General features: G+C 36.6%; 2 protein-coding genes across 2 annotated transcripts; both read right to left on the bottom strand.

Moving 5' to 3' along the window:
- Positions 1 to 501: 501 nt before the first annotated feature.
- LOC110870994 lies at positions 502 to 3,092 on the bottom strand. The gene is made up of 3 exons (XM_022120009.2): positions 3,018 to 3,092; positions 1,173 to 1,896; positions 502 to 667 (listed from the first exon to the last, which is right to left on the bottom strand). Exons 1-3 carry the CDS (start codon positions 3,056 to 3,058, stop codon positions 602 to 604), a joined length of 831 nt encoding a protein of 276 aa, XP_021975701.2. The 5' UTR covers positions 3,059 to 3,092; the 3' UTR covers positions 502 to 601.
- Positions 3,093 to 19,819: 16,727 nt separating this feature from the next.
- On the bottom strand, positions 19,820 to 20,623 carry LOC110869822. Its single transcript, XM_022119039.1, has 2 exons — positions 19,964 to 20,623; positions 19,820 to 19,885 (listed from the first exon to the last, which is right to left on the bottom strand). Exons 1-2 carry the CDS (start codon positions 20,621 to 20,623, stop codon positions 19,820 to 19,822), a joined length of 726 nt encoding a protein of 241 aa, XP_021974731.1.
- Positions 20,624 to 23,389: the final 2,766 nt, after the last annotated feature.

Here is a 23,389-nt window from a genome sequence, read left to right as displayed (position 1 = left end):
AATGTATTAAACTTTCTAAGGGGGTCGGGGCGCCCCGTGATAACACCTTCTTCACGCATTGATGCACGTTAAACACCGCCGTCGGCCAACATTTCCACGCGTGAACTAGTGGAGCGCCCCTACCCCTAATAGTGTTAGATGGGTGGAGGCGCTCCATGGTTACATTGTTGAAAATTTTAATGCATCGAGTAAATCACAACACAAACACAAACACAATACGTACACATAGCACACCTCATTTTGCGGTCTTCTTTATTTGTTTTTGTCATCTTTCAATTTGCTTAGATTCTGTTCAATTTATAAACAAGTAGCAAATAAAGCCATCTCAAATCAGCAGTGACACGTTTGAGTTCTATATTTTGAATAATATACATATTTGCCACTTTAACCAAAATAAAACAAAATTTTATACTTACAGCGTTTAATTAATATAGGACAATCGAAAGCAATATAAACAAAAAGTCAACAGATTTAATCTTAAAATCGAAATTGAGCATGCCGTCCAAATCGATAGTATGTTCTTCAAAAGGTTAAGAAAATTTATTAATTGCAGAATGAAACTAGATCAAAAGATTTCATAAACGAGACCCATAACTATATTCTAATGCATAAAGATAGCTGTGAGCACTTTATCCGTCTTCAGAGATGCCTTTAACAGCTTCAAACCCTGTTATCAATAAATTGAAAACTAAAATTGTTAGGACCGATTCAAGATGGTTATTCTTCTGATAGATACCCGTAGAGTGGGTTAGACTCCAAGAAATATTAAAGAGTAGCTATGCAGTTAATACCGGTGATATGTCGGTTATATCGGTCACCTAGTAAAATATCGGCATCAAATATTGGTCAGAATATTGGTAACAATATTATAGGCGATATTGATATTGACAGATATAACCAATATATCACCGATATTTGACCAGTATATAACCTATATATCACCGAATTATTAGTGTTAAATTGCTATTCTCACCGAGATAACCTATATCTGAAATATTGGTCCTTGACCGATATCCAATATTTTACCGCATTAAAATGAGAACGGGGGGAAACAAGACAGATATTGGTGGGTTTTAAAAGCAGATTTTATGGGTTGTTTTTAGTTTAAAACAACCTCATAAAGAATAAGGAATATGACATGTTTATATATATGAGATGACAATATATTGTACCTCTTCTTTTCCAAAAGAAACGGTCATCTCCTCAAGTTGACTTAGATCCTCGACACTAAACTTATTGATGGCGGTGATGCTAGAAATGGTGGACATTGGTTTCACAACCAAATCATCCATTACCATATAAGTCGCAACTTCCTTTACATACCCTCTCTTCCTTTTCTGGTCCGTTTTCTTTGTTTCCGCGAGTACCTCCTTTGGCCTTACGACAGTCATGGGAACATTCATAGAACGACGACAATTGGGACATTTGGTATTCACATACAATGTCACGTTTGACTCGCAAGCCTTGTAATTGCGATAATCATAATCATAACCAAAACGAGAACCTGAATTAGAATCAGAATCATAGTACTTTCTTGTTGCATTGGGACATCTATAAACTGGTTTAGATGAACCAGATTGAGCCTCATCATAGGACAACCGAAATATGTCACCATTGAAAGTTGTTTTGTGATTGAAGACGTCTTCCATTTTGATGCCAGGTTGAAGGTAGTTTCCGCGGAGGCTTTCTATGCTATCTTTGAGTTTTCCCAAACAACCCACCATCCATTCGGATCCAACGGACTCGATGAGGGTCCCTAGAGGCAAAGAGAAGATACGGAAAAGGATATCCACAAATTCTTTTGGTACTTCTGCAAATAACACTCTAGAGCCTTTTCTGTCGACAAGAAGCTTCAGACTCATTTTTGGGGATGCCATTGATGAGTTCTCGCGTAACCTGGTCACAGACGGTAAACAAGTAGCGGAATTACCCTTTGAATGAACATGCGAGGATTCAAACATTTATATAATGCAATCAAACCAGCCCCAAAAGAGTATAAAAATAACAATAAAGAGATTAAATTTTAGCATGGAAACCTAGTAAAAACTACGAGACTACTAGAGCCGCTTCGAATCCACTTAGGTATACTACAACGATAATCATCATTTACTTGAAACAATCTACTTAAGTATATGGAATATGGAATAAAAGAAAACGAGTAAGCTAGTGAGAGATATTACCAAAGGAAATTATCGATCTCTGAAACTTCTTTTTATTTTTACGATCCATAAACCCAAGAATGAGATAATGGATCTCACGTACACCTTTTTCTTGTTTTTGTTTTCTGTTGCCGCAGTTAACAAAGAACACAAAAAAAAAAAAAAAAAAAAAAAATCCTATTTTCATTTTTGTTTCCTTGCGTGTACCAAAAGAAAAAAAAAAGTAAATTGTCAAAATCGTCCCTGAGGTTTGGACATATTTGTCAGTTTATTTAAAACAACTTTTTTGTACCATATTCATAGACAAAATCAGCTAGTGGCAAAACTTAGACATAAATTGTGAGGACCGAAATATTAATATTAATATTACAGTTCTTAAAATCTGTTGTTGTCAAAAGAAATCAGTGGTGTAGAACTTTTTAACCAGATGATCATCAGAAGATAAATTCAGTTTTTGTATCACAAATGGACATTAATTATTTTCTTTCATCTGTATACCATACACACAAGAACAAGTATGCACTGAACCAATAAACTGATTCATACCCAACGACCTACTATGAACTATCCCACCACAAAAAGTTTATTGCTTTTTTTTGTTTTCTATTTTCTTATTTCTTAACAAACAAATAATACATAATAACATGTAAAACAACAAGATTCGTTACATAAAAAAACAATCACATAAAACTGTTTTCAGCATATTAACATGAATTACACAAAAACAATAATATTTGATGCAAAAACAATAATATTTAATGCAAAAACAGCAAGATGTGATGCAAAAACAAAAAATATTCGATGCAAAAACATTAACAATCGATGCAGAAACAATAACAATCGATGAAATCAACATACCTGGACTTGCTGGACTTGGTGTCGTGCGTACCAGAGAACATGAAACGATCTTTTACTTTCAAAATATTTTTACTTCCTAAAATATAGAACCACCATTTCAATTCAAAATATTGACTTATTTTGAATTCTCACGTATACAAATATATTTTACTTTCTAAAATATAGAAAAATCTCAAACTTTTCTAGGAGATTATCCACTTTCAAAATACATTTAAATCATTAAATACATTTTAGTTTCAAAATACATTTAAATCATTAAATAGTGCAATTATTTTATAGTTTCAAAATATATATAAATCCATAAATAGTGTAATTATTTTAAATTGTACCAAGCAATCCACCACCAAGAAATAGAATGATTTTCACAGTGAAAAAAAGTTGTAATCAAAATTCTAAACTCTTGTATTAATTGAGTATATATTAAGTACTAGTGGGAAATCCGTGCGTTGCCGCGGGGTCAACAATAAGGGTGGAAAAATAAATCAAGCCTTCAAGCGATTACAAAAAAAATACTATTAAAGGTGTGTATGTGTATAAAAGCCCCGGCACTTCATGGCAATGCAAGTTTTTAACGGCTACATGGGATAGTTAAATGATGTATGCTTCATTCTATATACATTCTGGCACCAAAAAAAAGTCTAGAGGGGTTTTTAGTTTACATTAACACTCTGTTTCCGAGACTCATTTAACAGGGGGAGGGCAGGGGCGGACCCACATTGGTGCCACCGGGGTCCCCGGACCCCAATCTTTTAAAAAAAAAATAGTAGATTCGGTATATTAAATTGTATATGGATCCCATAAATACAATTAGGTGGACACCATAGAAATAAAAAGAAAGCTGGTGTAGTGGTAAATCTTTCTCTTTTCCACCAAGAGGTCATGGGTTCAATCCTTATAAGCCCATTTTTCTTATTTTTTTTTAAATCTAGTTCAAACCTCACTTTAACTCGACCCGAACGAGGACCGACCCGAAAATGGACCCCATTGAAATAAAATCCTGGGTCCGCCACTGGGGGAGGGGAGGAAAAAGAGATGAAAATATGATAAATCATGTTCCCGAGTTTCATTTAACAGGGGGAGGGGAGGGAAAAGGGAAGAAAATATGACCAAATATGACCATATATTCATTCTCCCAAATTGGAGAGATTGGGAGAGAAAATTTTTCTTCCCCTCCCCTCCCCTCACCTCCCCCTGTTAAATGACTCGGGAACATAGTGTAAACGTAGGAAGCACAAGTTGTAATAAAAAAACTAAAAGGATACCTCCTTTAATTTAGAAGCGTTCGTCTTAAAATGTTGGTTTCCAAAAAAGCCAAGGCCTTTTTCAAAGAGCACTTCTATTCAAAGGCGAAAGAATAAACTTATATTGTATTGAAACATTTAAAATTTAATGAAACAGTTAATATAAGATTAATTTATTGAAACAGTCTCAAATGATGCTATGCAAAAACTGAATTCAAAATGGTAATCAAGCATGTAAATGACGACGATGATGACGATTAAGCATAAATTATAGTAAATGGGGGCTAGAAGGTGATTTGCTTACTTTAAGGGCCTGCCATCCAAACATACCCATGTACAGACCCTCCTCTTTTGAGCAGGTACTATACATATATTTTCTTAATAGCTAGTGAAACTATTTCATACCGAATAAAGCATCAATCAAAACACACGACCTAGCAAGACACTGAAAACCACAAAACAAAAAATGAAAAACAACATGCTAAAGCTAGGAAGATGGTCTCTACAAAGGCTGAAGCCCCAGACCTAACCAACAAAACAAAAAATGAAAAACAACATGCTAAGGCTGAAGACAACTAACAGAACAAGAGACACACTACGTACTGTTAATACATTTCGTTTTTGATTAATATGTTTCGACAGTTTAACATAAAGAAAATAATACAAGAATAGATTGAATCGAAGAAAAAGAAAAGAATATATACCGAAACGTTGAGATGTGATCTCCGGTGTCTCCGGCGACGTCTGGATTCTCCGGTGGTTGCAAGTGGTTCCAACTGCTTGTTACCGAGTGAGAGAAAGGAGATGGACGAAAATGGATCGATGATCAATGAGAGTGTGAGTTTGTTGGTGTGTGAACAAATAAAAAATGGATCGATGATGATGATGATGATGATGATTTCCAAAAAAAAAAATAAGGAAAACGCGGTTATACCAGCTGTACTATCGATTCTCGTTCGGTAAGTAAATCAATTTCGAAGATTTCGGGCATTGGTCGTTGTTTCTAAAGTTACAGACGTGTTGGGCGGCAAAATCTTTTTGAAAGAAGATGTGCTTTGAAAGATTATATATATATATATAAGATGTTTCTGATTAACAACAGATATAGAGTCTTGGTAGAGTGGTTATGTGCGTGTGTTTTTGTTGGTGAGACCCGGGTTCGAGTCCTAGGTCCACCGTTTTTGTGTTTTTTGTTTTCTTAAAACTAAGTTTTGTAATATTACCAAGTAGTCCCTGAAGTTCGTATTTTAGAATAAAGCGATAATAACCCTTCAAGTTCAAATTCTGTGAACAAATATAAATATAAGGGACTTGTATAAGGAGATATATGCGTTTTGATATATATACACGATAGGTTTATATTTCATGTATATATATATACAGTAGGAGTTGGGTGGAAAGTGTGTTTTTCCTAGAAAGTCTAGGAAGCAATAAGAACGCGACATGTGGCATTGTAGGATTTTAACTAAAAGGGCAATTGTGTAATTTGAATATTAATTTAATTATGGATTATTTAATTAGGATAACTAACTAACTATAAAATTATGGAAACTAAATATCCCATTTAATTCAAATTGATAGTTTCAATTTAAATCATACAATCCATACAACATATTCACATGAATTCGTAAAAAAGGATTAAACATTGCTGGAGGATTCTTGACATTGTGTTTTAACAACAGGCATATTTCTTGACGCTGTGTTTTAACAGCAAGCAATTTTGCTGGAGGATTCTTGATATTGTGTTTTAACAGCAAGCAGAGTTCTTGACAGTGTGTTTTAACAGCAAGCAGATTTCTTGACGCTGTGTTTTAACAGCAAGCAGATTGCTGGCCATTGTGTTTTAACAGCAAGCAGATTTCTTGACGCTGTGTTTTAATAGCAAGCAGATTGCTGGAGGATTCTTGACATTGTGTTTTAACAGCAAGCAGATTTCTTGACATTGTGTTTTAACAGCAAGCAGATTTCCTTGACGCTGTGTTTTAACAAGCAGATTGTTGGACATTGTGTTTTAACAGCAAGCATATTTCTTGACGCTGTGTTTTAACAGCAAGCAGATTTCTTGACATTGTGTTTTAACAGCAAGCAGATTGCTGGACACGCTGTCAGTGTCTTCGTCTTCAACACAACCCAGTGTCTTCGTCTTCAACACACTGTCATCATCAACATTAAAATGGTAAAACACATAAACCTTAAAACACAGCAACATAAACACACCGTAAAACACATTTACCTTAAACACAACTACAAGTCATTATAATTGTAAAACACACCCATATAAAATCTATTGTCAAACACACAATTCATATTTGCATATAACACACTGGTATCAACAGCCAGCAATGATCGATTACAATAAACACAATTTTGAAACCCTAGTTTTGAAAAATACATAAAAAAACGCACCTATGATCGACGACGCCTGATTGGAACATTTTTTGGAACACATCGGAATATCAATCTTCTTCGTTGTTTCAATAATCTTGAATCTCTTGCCTCAAAATTACCAAAAAAAGAACACGCAGATGATAAAAATTCGAGTTCTAGAACACAATCAACAAGTTAAATAGCAACTAACGCTTGTATTTTTTTTCGAATTTTCTTATCTTCATCCATGAAACTAGCGAATTTTGGTATGGATTAGGGTTTTAGGAAGTGGGTAGAGAGAAAATCGCGTGATTTTAGGACGTGGGTTAATGTTTGACAGTTTGTTAATTGATTTAAAAGACATTGAATGACCAAAATACCCCCAATCTATTAAATCAATTAATTATTATCACACACATATTACCAAAATGCCACTAAGATGATCTCAACCATTAAACACACCAATCGGATGGCCCAGATCGCTTCCTAGACTTTCTAGGAAAAACACACTTTCCGCAGGAACCCTACTCTATATATATATATAAGATGTTTCTGGTTAACAACAGATATAGAGTCTTGGTAGAGTGGTTATGTGCGTGTGTTTTTGTTGGTGAGACCCGGGTTCGAGTCCTAGGTCCACCGTTTTTGTGTTTTTTGTTTTCTTAAAACTAAGTTTTGTAATATTACCAAGTAGTCCCTGAAGTTCGTATTTTAGAATAAAGCGATAATAACCCTTCAAGTTCAAATTCTGTGAACAAATATAAATATAAGGGACTTTTATAAGGAGATATATGCGTTTTGATATATATACACGATAGGTTTATATTTCATGTATTTCATTTATATAAATACACATATCTATGTATATGCATACATACGACAAATTCGAACGAAATGGTTATTATAGTAAAATAAAACTCAAAAAAGTTCAAAACGGGTCGGATTTTGGGAGTCAATTTTGACGGATGTTACATTATGCTTGGAACGATACCTAATAGACTGGGTATTCATGTGGTAGGTGGATGTGGTGGGTGGCAGATCTAATGGGAGTGAAGGTGGTGGTAACAGTTGGGTTAAATTAATGGTGGTGGTAGAGGGTTGGTTGGTTAGAGTAGATGATGTAGTGGACGGTGAGTGAGCGGAGTTGGTTGGGCGAGGCGCTGATGAGCCTAGTGAGTTGGGATTGGTCACAATTGAGGGGCTATTACCAATCGATCATCCACACTTATCAATAGCGCCCTTTTCCGGATCAATGAAGTAAAAAAACGACCATGTACTTGATAATTACAAATCTTATAAGCCATAACAGTCATAACACATACATTAGATTAATACAATAGATGCTTACCGCGATCAGTACTTCTGAACCCGGGATATAGCTGATTGTTCTTCCATGTTTGACTTATCCCTATGAGCACCAGGGCACCCTTTGGAATCACTATACATTCGTAGGGGTGCATACATAAAATTTTGAATAGAGCATTCTCCTTGTACTCGTCTACGTGAGGCGCTATGTCTTTCACTTTCTCCATGGGTACCATAACCCGCCATGACATGTCGCTGGGAATAACGCCAACATCTAGATAAGAGAATTTATTCTTCCAATCTTTGTCTTTTGAACTCGAGGGCAACGATCGTAAACACGTAACATCCGTCCCTCAGAGGTTAAAGGTAAAGAAAGGGGCTTTCCAAACTAAACAATAAAATGCCTTGAACACCAAAATTTCCAGCACATGCCTCTGGCTTAATGAGGCATATTCAAAATGGCAAGACCAAGAGGATGTACATGTGAAAGATGGATGGCATAGTCATCTAATACTTCCTTACAAAACTTCGTCATCGGAAGTCGAAAATTGCAGAACTTGAAGAAATCAACAAATAGGGTAATTTTCCCTCCTTCAAGGGAAAGGCGACGTCTTTCTCGGATGGAAGCACCGGATACCATTCCGGCCTAATTCCATATTCTCTTAGCAGATTATTGAAGGACAACTTGCGATATTAGGAATCATCGGCTTTCGATTGATCGAAGGTTTTGGGAGCCATCACAAATAAGAGAAGGCGAACGTGTAACACTTGGGAGTTTGGGGGAAATGTTTCTCTAAAAGGCACTCCCTTCCCCAACTTATACCAAACTCACACCTTTTTTGAATTTCGAATTTGAAGCCTAATAAAAAGCACGTGACCCCCCCGGGTTGTCTCAGTTGTCACATAACTAACACAGGCCGTCGCGACATGTCATTTTTTAGAGCATGGATTTTTTTATTCTCCCAGGGTTATGTACCTTTTGTCTTTTTTTTAAGTCCAATCCCATGCATAAATCACATAACATCGGACTAGGGGACATGATGAGGAATGACCCAGCTTGGTCAAACATATATTTTAACAAGCAGGGTGCCCGCGCGATGCGGCGGGGGTGACACTTTGCATTGTGGTACTCATTTCTGGTAGTTTTTCTTATTCGTGCAATATTTATTATAACATCATTTTGGTGGATATATGCCATAGGCGAAATCATTTGTTAGTCCATTTCCTTGTGGTATGTATGGTTCAGTTGTTTTGGTTCTTATCCTCAAACGAAGTCATCGGTTAACCAATTGGTTTTCTGTTATCAATTTTAATTATTTGGTTAGTTTGACGGTTTTTTGTTCGATTCGTTTAATAGCCAAAACCAAACTTTGGCTAATATTTTTGCTTAGAAATACATGAAATTTAGGTATAAATACGTGAAGTAGAAGTATAAATACATAAAATGGATGTGTAAAATATATACATGAACTAAAGGTATAAAAGCTAGAAATATATGATTGAATGGTTCGGTTAATTTGGGTTAAATAGGGATACAAAAAATCAATAACTAATTTTGGTTCATTCAGGTTTTCGTTAATTGGTTTTCAGCTAATTCATTTGTTGGTTGATTTCGTTCGGTTTCGTTCGGTTTCGTTTGTTTTCGGTTCGGTTTTGGTTAATGATTCAGTTATTGTTCACCTCAAACATTGTAATTATGTAACCTATCATTTTTTTAAGATTCATAGTGTAAAGACTTTTTAAATTTTAAAAGTTGTTTCCCACTTAATTTTTTTCATCCTTTTTCGTAGAAAGTTTGTTATTATATCTATACCAACATATGGCGAAATATTCATTTTAAAATGAGTCAAACCCATGATAATATATAGCATATATATCTAGTCAATTTTTGACTTTTTCAAATAATATCTATACAAAATCGGAATAACTCATGCTAATAAATAGCATATATCTAATCATTTTTTACTTTGTCAAATAATATTTATACAAAACTGAAATATTCACGTAGATTGTTATAGTTTTATAATATAACTAATATTTAGTCATTGAATCTATACTATAATACTTTTTATAGTTTCTAGTAATCAAATACAAACATGACACAATTAAAATGATTACATAAAGTTTATTGATTTACTTATTCTACTTCTTTGCAATGATCACTTGTACAATAATGCATCATCTACTTGTACCTTTTAATCCGCACGTCGATACTGAACAAGACAGCTACCGAAACGTTCACAAAAATGTATAGGTCGTCATGCTATCTTTGGATTTTTTTTTTAAAAAACATTATAATTAATAAGATATGACAAGAATACGTAAAAGAATTATAAGTTTGTTGTGGAGGGGGAAAATGTACCTAATCATCTATAATTTTGTTAAAACTTAGGGATTTAAGTGTAATAAGTTTAGGGGCTAAAAAATAAATAGTGTTTAAAAGACCAAACTACTCTCATTTTAGGGGTCTTTCTATAATTAAAGGGGTGGAAAAGTTCTTATTTTTTGGGTATCTTAAAATACCCATCCCTCATGCATTATAATATAGTATAGATAATATAGTACATATTATTCCAGAGTCTTCCTATGCAAGGTAAAGATAAAGTATCTGCCAAATCTCCAAAATATTAGGAAGTTATCCATGATCTCCTAAATATGGGTTTGATCCCAATGTAACCTACATTCCAAATAAAAGGGAAACTCTAAAACCATCGATAAGGATGGCAATGGGTCAGGTATGGGTCGGGTATGGCTAATCCCATACCTGGTTGTAAAATCTTGTCCCATACCCGGCCCGTTACCCGCCAGGTATTTGACGGGTATTTATCCATCTGGTATCGAGCATACCCGCGGGTATCGGGTATATAGGTTGTAATTTTCATGTATATATATTTTATACTTTCCTTTATAATTTTATGTTTCAAAAATCCATATAATGTATTAAATTATGATAAATAACATACATATTGTCATCATCACAATAATATTTAATATATTTAAAAAATGTAAATATATTATATTATTAATCTCAAACATAATTTTGTGTTTTGTAGCATATAAATATGAATAATGTCATAAAAAATATATAAAAAATGAAAAGTTTAAATAATAAAGCTACAGGAATACGAAACATTACTAAACTATAGTTAAATGAAAATAAATGAGTAAATTATGATTTTGGCCCCTGTGCTTATATCATTTTTACTCTTTTAACCTAATTTTTTTTAACATCTTTCTAACCCTTTTGGCCCCTAACGTCTTTTTTTCTAACCCTTTTGGCCCCTAACATTTAATGGATGGGGTTAGTGTTAGGGGCCGAAAGGGTTAGAAAAAAAAGACGTTGGGGTCTTAGATGTTAATTTTTTTTTTTGGGCTAAAAGGGTAAAACTGATATAACCACAGGGGCCAAAATCATAATTTACTCAAAATAAATATAAAACTTAAAAGTTTTGGGTCGGGTATCATCTAATCCCAAACCCTTCCAATACCCGCAAAATATTTTTTTCCATACCCATACCCGGCCCAATACCTGTCGGGTATCGGGTATACCCGTCCCAAATGCTTCGGGTTTCGGGTATACCCATCGGGCTTGGGTAGGTCCACCGAACATTATAAAAAGGGAACAAACTCCAAGGTAAGCATTCATTCACTCTCAACTCTCTCTCTAATACTTTACTCATCTCTATTTTCAAGATTCGTTCTCACGCCGGATGGTAGTTACTGAAATCACTCCATTCCTGTAACGAGTGCTAATAGTGTACTGTTTTGCAGATTGTGGCTCGGACCATTGCCGTTGACATCACTCGTTGAAGACACGTTCTGTTTATGTTTCTACAACGTCCACAAGTCGAATCACCTGGTAGAACAAAAACGCTACATACCAATACATAATCTTCGACTACAGTTCTTAAACAAACTTGTAATTCACAAATCTAACCCATAACACAAAGAAAACAAGGGAACACTGATGAAGGACAACAAAAACGTTTGAAGAACTTCTTATGAACACACTTTTGCACAACGAATGTAACTAAAACAACTGATGTGACTAAAAGTAATACACTTTATCTAACAAACACTTGGCTTCTACAATATACCAAAATGAACACCGTCCAACGCGATGGATACTTCTACCAGTTCTCTACATTTTTATGATTTTTAAAAGGTGGAAGGTGTTGTGGATGACAACTCTTTACAGCTAGTAGCAATAAGCAAATAAAGGTATTTGTATTCCAAAACATATTTAAGTTCTATATTTTGAATATTATATATACTAAGGTTATTGCCCCGTGTGTTACACGAATTTAAAGAAATAAAACCATCTACATAGAAAAGGTATATTGAGCATTGGTCACCGTTCAACAAAATCTCTTATTAATTCTCATTCAGTCTTGAAACATGTAGGAAAAAGAAAGACATGCCTAAATAATTAGCAAAATTGAAATGGGATATAAGTACTTTGACATGCCTAAATAATTAGTAAAATTGAAATGGGATACAAGTACTTTGACATAAAACGTCTTTGCTAACGGTCAAATGGAGCATAGCCAGAGAAATTTCAGGCCAAGTAAAAGAACACCTCACGAGGAGTTTTATGACAACATCGAAGAATTAAGAAGACGCAAGAGAATAGAACAAGAGAAGATAGCTAATGGAGAGAGGTCTGCAACGGAAAACTGGGATGTGTACAAAAGCAAAAGTCAGAAGAAATGGGAAGCAAAGCAAAGGAACCGATGGAACCATCTTCAAAGAACGACTACTTTCTTTATTTCCAACCTTCCAAACTGGTGCGATTCCGACAGACTTTGGGATGCGTTTTGTCATTTCAAGAACTTGGAAGATGCCTTTGTTCCTTCCAAAAGGGACGCGGCAGGAAACCGTTTCGGATTTCTGAGACTTTCCAACATAGTGAGGACTCGGGATTGGATTCTGGAACTCTCAAAGGTAACCATTGATGGAGCAAAACTTGGAGTAAACATGGCGAAATTTGATAAGGACGGGTCGAGATTCAAGGTTCAGTCCATAAGTGAAGACAATGGGAAGGGTTACACAAGGAGTCATCAGACTAAGCAATACCCAACTGATGATGCCCCGAATACAAAGGTGGAGAAATCAAGAAACAACCACTCGTTCAAGGATGCGCTTGTCGGGAAAGGGAGTGTCGTTACGTTAATACGTTCAATAGTAGTGAAGCCGGTTGAGCCAGTGAACTCGGGTATTGGGGAGGACACAGTGGTGCTAGGAAACTTCCGGGATATCCCGGCAATGAACGCCTTTCATCAGGAGATGCTTTTCTCTGAAACAGGAGTTAAGGAGTTGAAGTATTTGGGTGGAGCTAGAGTTATCCTAACATTCTTTTCAAAGGAAGACACGTACTTATTCATAGAAAAGCAAGAACGGTGGGATAAATGGTTCTCACTCATGGAATTGTGGAAGGATCAAGTTCTTAAGTTTCAACGAATCGCATGGTTATCCATTGCGGGTGTTCCTTGGCACTTGTGGGATAGGAAGACGTTCAATGACATAGGATCCAAGTTCGGGAAGATAATGCAACCGTCGGAAACGTCGGTCTCAATCGGTAATTTGTCTTCGGAAACACTAGGAATATTGGTGGATCACGGGGTCAAAATAAACGAACATATTAATCTGCTTTGCAATGGAAAGTCATATCCCATATGGGTTACGGAAATCGATCAGACTTGGAATCCCTCTTTCTTACGGGTTTCGGAGGAAGATGGTGGTGACCAGAAGAAGTGGTCGGAGTCGGGATACGTTGAGGTCTCACCAGATAAAGAAGCTACTTCGTCATCGAAAACCCAATCTGTTGCCGGAAACGGGAATCGGGCGGGAGAAGAGGAAGAGGCGCATGGGGGCACAGTACATGGGCATGGGGAAAAGACAAATCACCATGGGATGGTGGAGTTCGAGGAGGGAGGCGGCGCACGCATGAAGGAAAGGTCAGAAGCTTCCAACGGTCACTTTTCAAATAGTGGGCCAGTGGGGACAGGTAATTCAACTTTTATTAATGGATCTGGTGTTAATGGGCTCAATTCTCGCAATGATGAATTAGAGCAGCCCAAGTCCAATACCATGGGTGATGAAGATAGAGAAAAGTCCCCTGAACCATCAATCCCTAACAGCGACCCATTCAATATTGAGGAGATACTCAGATCAGAGGTCTCCTTTATCACCACAAGAAAAAAGAAACATAACAGAGTAAAGAACCTTGACTCGATGGAGAAAGACTTCTGTATCCCGATAGACATGAACATCGACATGATGGAGGGGCAGATTCTAAAAGAAGCGGAGGCTATGATTTCAGTCGGCGACAAATTGGGAATTAATCTCCAAAATTTTCGACATCAAACGAATGCACTTGTTCGGGATGAACTGGAGAAATTTAAATCCTCATGAATTTTCTCTCTATCAATATAAAAGGGGCAGGCGGGATGGAGAAGGCGCAATGGGTGCAAAAATTGGTTCGTATCAATAACGTGACGTTTCTCTGTGTTCAGGAGACTCAAATGTCGAATTTGGATGATTCTTTTTTGGGGAGGTTTTGGGGAAACTTTGAAGCAAATTCGGTGTCAGTCAACGCTCGGGGAAGATCGGGTGGCTTGTTTTCAATCTGGAATCCAAAGACTTTCGTCAAGACAGGTGTGATTTGTGATGATTCCTTTATTTTAGTCTCGGGTTCTATGGCTGGGTCGGGTAATCTTGTGAATGTGGTTAACGTCTATGCCCCAAGAGACGTTTCAGAGCGACGTTCATTGTGGAATAGACTTTTGGCTATTCGGTCACAGCATCCTGGGTTATGGGTGATCATTGGGGACTTTAATGAGGTGAGATACTTGGAAGATCGGTTACACTCAAAGTTCGATAATCGGGGTGCTTTTCTTTTCAATGAGTTCATTCGGGACGCCGGGTTGAATGAATACCGAATGGGTGGATGTGACTTCACGTATATGCCATACAACGGGTCTAGTATGAGTAAAATTGATAGGGTATTGGTATGTGAAGATTTTATGTGCTTATGGCCGTATGCGAAGTGTATAGCTTTGAATCGATATTTATCGGATCATTCACCGATCCTTTTATCTTGTTCGACTCTGGATTTTGGCCCACCTCCGTTTCGATTCTATAATAGTTGGCTCGATATACCGGGTATTGAAGATGTTGTTAATAACACAGTTGGTTTGCAACAATTGAATAGTGATGAATTTGGATTTTTAAGAGACTTACTCAAGTCTTTAAAGTCTAATATTAAAGAATGGAGAAGCAAGGGCAAACAAGAAGAAGAGAAAATTCTTAAATCAACCTTAGATGAAATTGAGGCGATAGATGTCAAGGCGAAGTTTGTTGGATTAAATGATACTGAAAAAGAAAGAAGGGTGATGTGCAATCTTCGAATCCGGAATTTTGAGAAGAATCGGGTTGCGGATTTGCAACAGAAGGCGAGATATAATTGGGCAAAATTGGGAGATGAAAACTCTCACTTTTTTCATAAGGTTGTTAACCTGAGAAAAGCTTCTAACCGAATTCACTCCTTGGTCGTGGATGGTGTCGAATACTCAGATCCGAACCTCATTAAAAAGAAACTAAAAGCGGCTTTTAAACGGCAATTCTCGGAACCGAAAAGAGTTAGACCGGTTCTTGCTTTGCACGGGTTCCGAAAATTATCTTCTACTGAAGCTAAATCTGTGGTCTCGAGGTTTTCTAAGGAAGAGATTAAAAAGGCGGTGTGGGATTGTGGTGGCGATAAGGCTCCCGGTCCGGATGGGTTTACTTTCAAATTTGTTAAGAAGTTTTGGAGCTTTTTTGAGCAATATTTTTTTAAGATCTTTCAGCAATTTTACTCCAAGCCAAGGATTACTTATGGGTGCAACTCGTCATTCATTGCTCTTATACCGAAAAACCGGGACCCAAAGGAAGCTTCTGACTTTCGACCTATCTCTCTCATAGGTATGTTGTATAAGGTTATTGCTAAAGTGCTCGCTAATAGATTAAAACCGGTTCTTTCGACGGTTGTATCACCGGTTCAATCCGGTTTTATTGAAGGTAGATCTATTCTTGATGGACCCCTTATTTTGAGTGAGGTTTTATCATGGGCTAAAATCACCAAAAAACAAATTCTTGTTTTTAAGGTGGACTTCCAAAAAGCCTATGATTCGGTGAATTGGAACTTTCTTTTGGACATTCTTAATGGGATGAATTTCCCGACCTTGTGGAGAAATTGGATTAAGGCTTGTTTGAAGTCGGGTAGATCTTCCGTGCTTGTCAATGGATCCCCGACCACGGAATTTCAACTATATAGGGGTCTTAGACAAGGCGACCCGATGTCCCCGTTTCTCTTTGTTTTGATGTTGGAAGCCTTAAATATCTTAATGAATAGAGCGGTGGATGTGGGAGTGTTCAAAGGGGTTGTTTTACCTAATGGAGGACCGACTTTATCTCATTTATTTTATGCCGATGATGTGATTTTCATCGGAGAATGGTCGGAAGAGAATATTAAAAACCTTAACCGTATTTTAAGATGCTTCAATCTTTGTTCGGGGTTGAAAGTTAATCTAAATAAAAGTTGCGTTTACGGGGTCGGGGTGGAAGAGGAGGAGAATCAAAATATGGCAAACCTCATCCATTGCAAAGCGGGTATGTTTCCGTGCACTTTTTTGGGCCTCCCCATTGGGGCTAATATGAAGCGCGTCAAATATTGGAAACCGATAATTGATAAATTTAATGCTAAATTGTCCGGGTGGAAAGCTAAATCATTGTCGTTGGCGGGTAGGGTAACATTAGCCAAAGCGGTTCTTGGGGCACTCCCTAATTATTATTTGTCGATATTTAAGGCGCCTATCGGTGTCATAAATATGCTCGAGAAAATTAGAAAAAACTTTGTGTGGGGCAATAAAGGTGGTGGTAAAAGTATAAAATGGATCGCTTGGGACAAAATGGTTGCGCCTAAACGTCATGGAGGTTTGGGGGTAGGCGATATAAGAAGCTTAAACCTTTCGCTACTTGCCAAGTGGTGGTGGAAACTTAAAACTAACCACAACGCTCTTTGGGTTCGAGTGGTGGTTGCTATTCATGGCAACAAAAAGGAGGTTCAAGCGTTCCCGTTTAACAAAAGAATAGCGGGAATTTGGAAAGACATCGGGGCAGTGGAAAAAGATTTCTCCAAGATGAATTTGTCCTTAAGCAATAACTTAAAGGGGATACCTGGTTCAGGAGATGATATATATTTTTGGCATGATTTATGGATTGGTGATAGGCCTTTAAAGGACCAGTTTAAACACCTTTACTTGATTACTCATAATAAAGAAGCAAAAATAAAAGATCATATGGAAGTGGGACATCAGTTAAGGTGGAAATGGGAGTGGGCGCATGACCCCACTGATGGGGTAGAAAAACAACAATTTGATATTTTGGTGCAAGCTCTTAACGGAATTTCTGTGAGAGGAGAAAGAGACATTTGGAGATGGAAAGGCTATGAAAATGAAGAGCTTACTGTTGGTGGTCTAAGACAAAAAATTTATGAAGTCACTAAACCCAACGATGGGGAATTATGGTCTTGGTGGAATAATTGGGTCCCACCAAAGGTGAATCTCTTTGCGTGGAGGGCGACTCTTAATCGAATTCCGTCCAAAGTTAATCTTATACACCGGGGCGTGATTATGGGTGACGATAAATGTGTGCGGTGCGGCTTAAGACCGGAGACGGTGGAACATATTTTGTGGGATTGTTGGATAGCAAAATCTATTTGGTGGACGATTATGGTTTGGCTTAAACTACCTTTTCCGGTTGGAGATTGTTCACTTAGTCAACTACTTGGAACGACTAAAGATATGAAGGGTTCGAAAGAATGGAAGAAAATTATTGGTGCGGTCCTAATGGTGGCGGCTTGGGAGATTTGGAAGACGAGAAACGACAACACTTTCAACAATCATCACACTCACTTCAATAGGACGGCGGAACTTATCAAAGAGAACTCGTACCTGTGGATAACGAGTAGATCTAAATTTAGTAATATTGATTGGAGTAGATGGTCCGACTTTAATATTCGTGATGTAATTGTTTAACTTTCGGGTTCCAGTTTCTTGCTGGCTCGGTTTCTATTTTTAATAGAAGTTTCGCCGTTCAAAAAAAAAAAAGTACTTTGACATGTTTTATGTTTTAACTTAGATCTTGAGGAGGAAGCAATGGTATCCTTGAATCATCAGTCTTGTCATAATGAACTGGCATAAGTGGAGAAGTCAGCATTAACCCACGGTTCATTCTTGAAGCACATATCCAACGAAACAACTAACGAAAACAGAATCAAAAAAAGTCAAAAAGTCAGTTTTCTCCGTTACTCTTTTTTTTTTTTTTTTAAATTGAATTTCTTACTATCAGATAGCAAGATAAATCCCAATAACATTCCCGTTTTTTAGCAGTGCGATCAAGTCCCAAAAGTGAAATGCTTTTGACTTTGAGTCCTCAACAAACCGGCTGTTGACTATCCCAAATAAGTCGTGACCCGAATTTACCTTGAAAAGCTCATGTTGAAGATAATAATCAACTTTTAAACATATAGTTTGACTCTCAATAATCTAATAACAAAGCAGCCTTTATTTATCTCGTCATTTAAAATCTATAATATAATCTTACTCAGGATTTCCTATTTCGGGCTAGATCGAAAAGTCTTCCTCAACTCGGGATGCAACAATAGTCCAATTAAGTCCTTGACAAACGTCAATGAGTATACTTAGGCGATTATTGAATTCGATAATTTCCATTCTAAGATTGCAGCTTTTATTAGTGCAGACTTGAAATAACATATGTGAAGTAAAAGACACCTTAGGGCATGTATAAAATAAAAGTTCAACATTATTATGTTTGTTAGTAAGGCTAACCGTTTTCAACTTAAACTTACACGACTGACCCATCTTGCCACCTCTAGCTAGAAGCTAGATCAATAACACAAACAATGAAAATCTCTTATATCGCCTCGATCGAGTAAAAAAGAAACTACAAATAAAACATAACATGCTTGTTTTTTTAATCAGAAGCAGATCATATAATTTATAACTTGAATCGAAATAAAAAATGAATACGTTTATCAAACAACAAACATAACAATACGTATGACCCATTCAAACAAAACCAAGATTTATAAACAATTGATGCCATAGTAAATTCATCATGAGTGTGCATAGAATGATTTGATAAGAGTAAAAAACTTTAATATCCATGCCTAATATAATTTTCAGAACATGAATCACATATGTAAGAAGGACATAATTATCTTTCGCTCCTTCAACAATAGCTTGAACTGATCAAGAGTCGGAGTTAACGACTCTGATTGGTGTTATTCCCCAACTACACCTCAAAATTAAAATACTGAAGATCTTTATTGGTAGCAAAGTTTGGGTTTGGGATGATTTGCGTTTGGCGATGAAACGGAAGATTATGCAGATTTGTGTTTGAGACGAAGGGAACGACGGTTGAGAAGATTTATAGGGTTTTTGATGATATTAGGGTTGTAAATGATGAATGAGTGTAGGAAAAATAACATATGGATCATAGTTGTACGGATCATGCATTTTAGGCGGGAAACCCATATGGAAATCACTGTTAATATATATATAGATTTGCCATTGTAACAAAAATAAAACTAATGTCTATATTTAACTGAAGAAATAAGATCGAATGCATTTAGGATAATCGAAAGCTGTATAGATAAAAAGTCAATAGATTTTTTAATCTTAAAAGTGAAATCGACCACGCCTTTTATAATGGATGGTTTGTTCTTCAATATTTAAGCAAAAGAATATAACCGGTAAAAACTAGGTTTTATGCGACACAATGAAACTAGATCAAAAGATTTTCATAAACCAGATCCATAACTATATTCTAATCCAAAAAGATAGAAGTCAGCACTTTATCTGTCTTGAGAGATGCCATTAACAGCTTCAAACCCTATTATCAATAAACTGAAAATTAAAACACAACCTCAAAAAGAATATCACATGTGTATATATGAGATGACAATAGTACCTCATCTTTTCCAAAAGTAACCGTCTTCTCCTCAAGCTGACTCAGATCCTTGACACCAAACTTACTGATGAGAGTAATGCTAGAAATAGTAGAAACGGTCGACATAATTGGTTTCACTTCTAAATTATCCATCACCACATAACTCACCGCTTCCTTTTCATACCTTGCCTTCTTTCTCTCATTTGTTTCCGCCACCTCTGGCATTACGACTGTCATCGGAACATTCATAGAACCAATGCAATTGGGACATATGGAATTCACATACAGTGTCACGTTTGACTGGCAAGCCTTGTTACTACCATATTTAAAATTAAAATTATAATCATAATCATCATTATAAACCTTCTTTGCTGCATTGGCACATCTGTAGACAGATTGTTTTTTAGGAGAAGCATGATAAAAGCACAACTGAAATATGTCACCATTGAAAGCTGTTATGGGGTTGAATTCATCTTCCACTTTGATGCTATCTATGCTCTCTTTTAGTTTTCCTAAGCAACCAACCATCTGGTTGGATCCAAGGGACTCGATGAGGGTGCCCAAAGGCAAAGAGAAGATATGGAAGAGGAAATCCACAAACTCTTTTGGTACTTCTGCAAATAACACTCTTGAGCCTTTTACGTCCACAAGAAGCTTCAAACTCATCTTTGGGGAAGCCATTGAAGAGAGATGATTTGAGATTGGCTGACGATATCTTATAAGAAAATGGTATTGGCTGGCTCTATTGAATTTCGTTGATGATCCTTATCACATTATAAAGAGATTACATAAGGAATAAAGAATACAACCCAATATATACAAAGATATCTACTTCCTAAACATATATTCTACTTCCTAAAATTTTTGAAATTATTTAAATTCAAAACAATATATAAAGGGACTACATAACGAAAAAAGAATACAACCGAAGATATACAAAGGATATCTACTTCCTAAAATATTTGAATTCAAAATTTTTGACTTATTTCAAGGGGAAAGTGAACATGGTTTCATACTTCAATCAAAATCGCCACCACGTTGATACATTGGTTCGAAAGAATCACATATCATGTTACCTCATTCATCCACCTTTTCAGTTTTTCAGATGCAACCCACCCATCTTCATCGTTATTCTCAAAACTATGCCATATTTATGATGATGAATTTCTTATTAGACTAAACGTACTGGGGCGCGAGACCAAGCCATAGCGCCGATATGGCGCCTAGCACACCGCCCCCAAGGGCGCTATGAACCAAAAAAAAAAAACAGCGTTATGTTTATCGCGGCGCGAGGAAATGAATTGTTTTAAATTTTGACCGTTATCAAACGGTCATATATTAAAAAAAAAAAAAAATCAATTTTTTTTATTTTTAACACCATAAATAACCTCATATTCTTCCACTTCTTTTACAACTCAAACCATTCTCCTTCTCATTCTCTATATATTTTTAAAAAAACTAGTCTCACTTTATAAAAAATGGGTTCCCCGTCGGAAGAGTCTTTCACCGAAATTTACCGAAGATATTTTTCGCCCGACGAAGACGCGGCCGAGGAAGAAGCGGTTACGAGTGTATGTACTTTTGTGCTACAAACATTTGAGCACATTCGGCCACCTCCCCCTCCACGACCCATCTTGCGACGCACCTATATCTTACGAGATCGTGAAGCCGCGAACGAGCGTTTGATGAAAGACTATTTTGACGCGGCACCGGTTCACGGACCGAATGTTTTTAGACGACGTTTTCGGATGAGCCAAAGGTTATTTTTGCGCATTAACAATGACTTGGAAAATACGTACGATTTCTTTAAGCAAAGAATGGACGCACGAGGATATCTAGGCTTCACCTCAATTCAAAAGGTCACATCCGCCTTACGCGTATTAGCATACGGAAACACGTACGACATCAACGACGACTATTTGAAGATGGCGGAGAAAACAACCCGAGATACCTTGGAACATTTTTGCTATGGTAATTTTTTAATTGTCTTTTATTTATTTACTTTTATACATTTATTTTTTAGGTGTAATTTTTTTTTAATTGTCTTTTATTTATTTACTTTTATACATTTATTTTTTAGGTGTAATTTTTTTTTTGATTGTCTTTTATTTATTTACTTTTATACATTTATTTTTTCGTAACTTTTAAATTATATTTTAGGAATATGCCAGTTATATGGAAAACGTTATTTGAGAAACCCCACTTGGAACGACCTTCAAAAAATATATGAGGTGCATCTAGAAAAGCATGGAATACCCGGCATGATTGGTAGCTTGGATTGTCGTCAATGGCGTTGGTATAATTGTCCAACCGCATGGCGAGGTCAACATACGCGGGGTGATCAAAAAGGGCCAACTTTGGTATTACAAGGTGTTGCGTCATACGACCTTTGGGTTTGGTCGGCCTTCTTTGGTGTAGCCGGGTGTTTTAACGATATTAATACGTTAGAGGCTTCACCATTAATCGAGGGCTACATTTCTGGAACTATACCAAAGGCCGGTTTCCATGCAAACGGGAACGATTACGAGCATGGCTACTACTTGGGCGATGGTATCTACCCCGAGTATTCGATTATTGTTAAAACGTTTTCTGAAACTTTCGATGAAAAAAGGAAGTATTTTAAAAAATTACAAGAGTCTTCGAGAAAGGACATCGAGAGGTGTTTTGGGGTTCTACAGCAACGATGGCATTTTATCAGGAATCCTTGTCGCATGTGGCATAAGGATAAAATACGAATGGCCATGTATGCTTGCATCATTTTGCATAATATGATCATTGAGGATGATGGAAAAGCGATATGCCAAAACTATATTCCCGAAGATTTGGTCGAACTACCCCAAGCGACAACGGAAGAGAGACTCGCAAATGCTCAACTACTGCGATCTAGAGAAATACATAACACGTTGAAGGCGGATTTGGTTGAGCATGCTTGGGCGATTCGCCCAATTCGATCAAACAATGATCACGACGAAGATTCCGAGGAAGAAGTGGGGGAGGAATTCGAAGACGGGAACTTTGAAGACGTAGGTTTAGATGCTGGAGAAAACGAAGAGGAAGAAGGAGAGAACGAAGATGACACCGAAGAATAAATTTATTTTTTAGGTGTAATTTTTTTTTTAGTGTAACTTTTTTTTTTAATTTTTAATGTAGTGTTTTTTATTTAATGAAATGTTTTTTTATTTTATAAAACTTATAAATTATTTAAAAAATAGAAAATTAAATTAATTGAGTAATGATTACACAGGGGCTTTATGACTACGGCCCCAAATTGCATAAAGCCCCATAAAGCCCCTTTGCTGACGTGGCATGCCACATGGCGCATAACGCCCCTTTGAGGGCTTTATGACTACACATGGTCTTAGGCTGGGTGATGTGGTATAAATCCTCTAAGGGCTTTATAGTGTCATGATAGCGTCACATATGCACCACATAGCGAGGAACTTTATC

Source organism: Helianthus annuus, chromosome 8, assembly GCF_002127325.2.
Source record: "Helianthus annuus cultivar XRQ/B chromosome 8, HanXRQr2.0-SUNRISE, whole genome shotgun sequence".
Classification (NCBI taxonomy): Eukaryota; Viridiplantae; Streptophyta; class Magnoliopsida; order Asterales; family Asteraceae; genus Helianthus; species Helianthus annuus.
This window is presented reverse-complemented; position numbering and strand designations above follow the sequence as displayed.